Raw genomic sequence first — 2,548 nt, 5'->3', positions numbered from 1 at the left:
ATTTCACAAAACAATACTATAGTAAGCATTACATCTTCCTGGCAACATGGGGTTAAATCAATAGCCTATTCTTATTAATAATAAATACTTATTTTTATCTATAATCCTTCTGTAGAGAGATGGACATTATTTTAAGAGTATGTGTGTCTTTCTCATTTTTTTGTCTTTATGTAGTTACTCAAAGCTCTACTAAATGAGCTTGGATATCTGTAAATAACAAATATAATAAAATCATGTAATGTCAATAAATAAATTGACCTGAATAAAAGAAACAAATGCCTTAACTCACCCACATGAATGATCTTCTCATTGCCCTTCCCATCTATAGCATAAGCTTTGAACTGTGAGTGAAGGAGTCCTTTCCGTGGATTGAGTATCAAACGGAAATCCCTGAAAAGAAAAATGGTTATTTGTAAGTTGAAGCCCTGTTGTTGCACCGGGAGGTGTCCACACCATATTTGCATGTTGAATAATCCTTATAAAAATAAATCTTATCATGAGAAAGTTTGAAATAACCTATCATATCATTTCCATAATTCATATCTTTATAAATTTACCATATCAGCTTGATCTTACCTTCCTAATGCACTGAACTGAACTTCTTTGATTTTATTGAATCGATGATTACTCTCTTTAATCCCTCTCTTAACGATGTGGTGGTTGAAAGCTGAAGAGTCGATAACTTCATAGTATCGTAGATTTGGGTGCTTTGGGTATGTTTTAAAAAGCCCTGTAACATCAGTGCAAAAAATACATCATGTAATTTAGGGATTAACTGATAAAGTCAATATTTTTCACTTCACATAACAGGAATTATATATCAAATATACAAAAATACAATATATATAAAACTTCTATCCTGAAAGTTTAATGGGAATTCTGTACTCTGTAGAGGAATAATATTTAATATCAAAGAATGGCTAATTAACTAGAACCCTTACAAAGATACATGCTTTGGCATAAGCTAACAAGACCTTCACCTAGAATATTCTGGCCTGGGAACTTGAGGAAATACCATCATCATATAATGAACAAATCTTTACAGCAGATTATGACAAACACTTTACCTATATCCTCCCTGTAACCATAAACAAACCCACATATGTTCTAGTAATTGTTCATTTCCATCTCTACAGTAGATGACAAATAACCTGTGAGGAGGGCCATACAGGCAACCATAGATGCTATGTTTGAGCTGAAATCGAGTAGATAGAGATATGGTTCTGTTTGCCCCGTATGACGAGCAAGTTGGCAAACTGCCCACAGGGTGACTTCAAATGGTGCTCATGTAATGTTTAGGGTTTCCATGCCGTAAAGATTAACCGATATTAGTAATGATTGTTCGAGTTGTGTAGTCTTCCTGAGCTTCATAAGCTATCAGCTACTCAAGTGAAAAACTGGAAACATGGGAAACATATATTTACCCCACTCTCTAAGCGTATGGCTACAGCATAGACAATAATTCGGGAAATTAGGTTCTGAGGTCAAGGTCTGATTAAACACCATCGTGCAAGGTGAGTTAATTAGTCTATTTCCTCTGATGTCTGTTCCCCTTTTAAACCCAAAATACCCCAACAGTTTCCCAAGATTGAAAGCGATATGAGGAAAATGACAAGAAGATTTTGCTGTCCTTATGACATCACCATTGTAAATATTCATTAGATATCATAAGGAATTCACCAACACCCAGTTTGGTGGATTTCAGGATGCAGCTCTCTTCTAGAAATTTATTGAATCCATTGCTTCTTGCATCTGGACAGAAGGCGAGGCTGAGGAGTTGCGGTCTGTAGTGTTGGGGTTAGAAGGTGAGTCATTTCCTTATAATCAGTATGTTTCGTTATAGCTGATCTCAGGACGCCTTCGTCCAAAAGAAAACACTCTGATGAATAATTGAGGTTGTACGTAACAAAAGGGTGACACAGTCTACAGATATAAAACGAAATAAGGATTAAGTCAGGTATGTCGACCTCAGGTTGATGCCCACAACCTGTGAACGTCTGTACAAAAAGGAGAAAATTAAGTATTATGGCCGTTATCCCATCTCTTTTTAGGTAACTAACCAATCTTAAATTATATTACCATGCCTTACACCTTACCACCAGTAATATCGAAGGAAAAAACACATTCACAGACGCTAAATAAGACAAAGGTGACAAGTGGAAGGGCCTTCATTGTTTACATCCGTCGCTGCCAGATGCTCGACGAGGCTCCAGCGTTCGCATACGAATTGAGGGACATTCCTTTACAATATTTCTAAAGAAGGTTACTGCATTAAAAGAATGATTTTAGCCCATTTTTTCTATATATAATTCTATCAAGTGCTCTATAATTTCAGACTGATATTCTGTTTTCAATATGATGATTACAACACATTAAGTACATTTTTAAAATCTTATCACTCATATCAGTTTTTCCCTGATTATGAGCTGTTAATCTATTTTGAAAAGTTTAATGAATCAAAGGAATTCACTCAGTTCAATAAGTTCTGTAGTGTAGCTTTACTTCCTAAATGAATCCACCTGGATATCCTGGATATAATTCAATTTTC

The 2,548-nt window shown here is 35.3% G+C and overlaps 1 protein-coding gene across 1 annotated transcript in view; it reads right to left on the bottom strand.

Annotated features, from left to right (window-relative positions):
• LOC119591553 (ADAM 17-like protease) overlaps positions 1–2,227 on the bottom strand; it is a 17,939-nt gene extending 15,712 nt beyond the window's left edge. The window contains exons 1-3 of the mRNA XM_037940304.1: positions 2,097–2,227; positions 577–730; positions 290–390 (exon numbers count right to left, since the gene is read on the bottom strand). Coding sequence (XP_037796232.1) covers positions 290–390; positions 577–730; positions 2,097–2,172 — 331 coding nt within the window. The 5' untranslated portion in view covers positions 2,173–2,227. The remainder of the gene's footprint in view (positions 1–289; positions 391–576; positions 731–2,096) is intronic.
• Positions 2,228–2,548: the final 321 nt, after the last annotated feature.

Source organism: Penaeus monodon, chromosome 28, assembly GCF_015228065.2.
Source record: "Penaeus monodon isolate SGIC_2016 chromosome 28, NSTDA_Pmon_1, whole genome shotgun sequence".
NCBI lineage: Eukaryota > Metazoa > Arthropoda > Malacostraca > Decapoda > Penaeidae > Penaeus > Penaeus monodon.
This window is presented reverse-complemented; position numbering and strand designations above follow the sequence as displayed.